This window comes from Protobothrops mucrosquamatus, unplaced genomic scaffold (genome assembly GCF_001527695.2).
Source record: "Protobothrops mucrosquamatus isolate PMUCROS unplaced genomic scaffold, P.Mucros_1.0 scaffold27082, whole genome shotgun sequence".
In the NCBI taxonomy this organism is placed as follows: Eukaryota; Metazoa; Chordata; class Lepidosauria; order Squamata; family Viperidae; genus Protobothrops; species Protobothrops mucrosquamatus.
In genome coordinates, this window is record NW_015412828.1 from 1 (window position 1) to 1,551 (window position 1,551).

General features: G+C 56.4%; 1 protein-coding gene across 1 annotated transcript; it reads left to right on the forward strand.

The window, feature by feature from the left end:
* Positions 1-586: 586 nt before the first annotated feature.
* Positions 587-1,175, forward strand: LOC107302110 (kinesin light chain 1-like; the record flags this gene model as incomplete). Its single annotated transcript, XM_015831232.1, has 2 exons — positions 587-832; positions 945-1,175. Coding segments are annotated over exons 1-2 (477 nt in total), but the record flags the coding sequence as incomplete, so codon positions are not given.
* Between the last annotated feature and the right edge of the window lie 376 nt (positions 1,176-1,551).

Genomic DNA, 1,551 nt, shown 5'->3' on the forward strand with positions numbered 1-1,551 from the left:
AAGGGAGGGAAGGAATAAAGAAGGAAGGAGGGAGGAAAGAAGGAACGAAGGAAGGAAAGAATAAAGGGAGGGAGAAAGGGAGGGAAGGAATAAAGAAGGAAGGAGGGAGGAAAGAAGGAACGAAGGAAGGAAAGGATAAAGGAAGGGAGGGAAGGAATAAAGAAGGAAGGAGGGAGGAAAGAAGGAACGAAGGAAGGAAAGGAGAAAGGAAGGGAAGGAATAAAGAAGGAAGGAGGGAGGAAAGAAGGAACGAAGGAAGGAAAGGATAAAGGAAGGGAGGGAAGGAATAAAGAAGGAAGGAGGGAGGAAAGAAGGAACGAAGGAAGGAAAGGATAAAGGAAGGGAGGAAAGAAGGAACGAAGGAAGGAAAGGATAAAGGAAGGGAGGGAAGGAATAAAGGAAGGAGGGAGGAAAGAAGGAACGAAGGAAGAAAGGGATAGAGAGGGAAGAGAGGAAGGAAGGAAAAGAGGGAGGGGAGGAGAAAAGAATCTCTCTCACACACAACACACACACACAACGTAAACCTTTTACCCAGCTGCTCCTTTCTCTCTCTCCCCCCCCCCCGCAGGGCTGGGCGATGGCCACCATGTTGTACCCGCGGGAGGAGAAGCTGGAGAAGCTGAGCCAGGACGAGATCGTGCTGGGCACCAAGGCCGTGGTGCAAGGCCTGGAGACGCTGCGCAGCGAGCACCACTCCCTCCTGGCCGCGCTGCTGGGCACCGTCAGCCGCCTGGAGCCGCCGCCGCCGCACGAGGCCAGCGCCGCCCAGGAGAAGGCCCTGCTGCTGAGGAAGTCCCTCGAGGCCATCGAGCTGGGCCTCGGCGAGGCCCAGGTAGGCTTGGCCGCTTGCGTGCCGTGTCGGGGGAGCTGCGACCGGGATCCTCTTCTCGACCGAAGACCGACGAGTCCCGCTTTTTTTTTTTTTCCCTCCCCGGCCCCACCAGGTGATCATCGCCCTCTCCAGCCACCTGAGCGCCGTGGAGTCGGAGAAGCAGAAGCTGCGGGCGCAGGTCCGGCGCCTGGTGCAGGAGAACCAGTGGCTGCGGGACGAGCTGGCCGCCACCCAGCAGAAGCTGCAGAGGAGCGAGCAGTCGGTGGCCCAGCTGGAGGAGGAGAAGAAACATCTGGAGTTCATGAACCAGATTAAAAAGTTTGACGAGGACGTCTCCCCGTCGGTAGGTGGCGTGTTTTTTTGTGTGTGTTTTGGGGGGCTTCTCCCCGTTTAGAGAAGGTGGTCTCTTCTGCTGCTCGGTTAGGGGAGCCTTGAACCCAGGTCCAGGGGCAAAAACGTTGGGTTGAGAGGCTACCTTATCCCCCCTAGTCCTTCTGGTCTAATGAAAAGAAGGACCGGGGGGGGACCTTCTGATATTTGAGGGGTTGCCCCAAAGAAGAAGGGGTGGAGGGTCCACCTCTTCTCCAAAGCACCAGAAGGTAGGAGAAGAAGCAATGGATGGAAACTAATGAAGGAGAGAAGCAAGCTGGAACGAAGGAGGAATTTCCTGACGGTGAGGACGATTAACCAGAGGAACAGCTTGCCACCAGAAGTTGTGG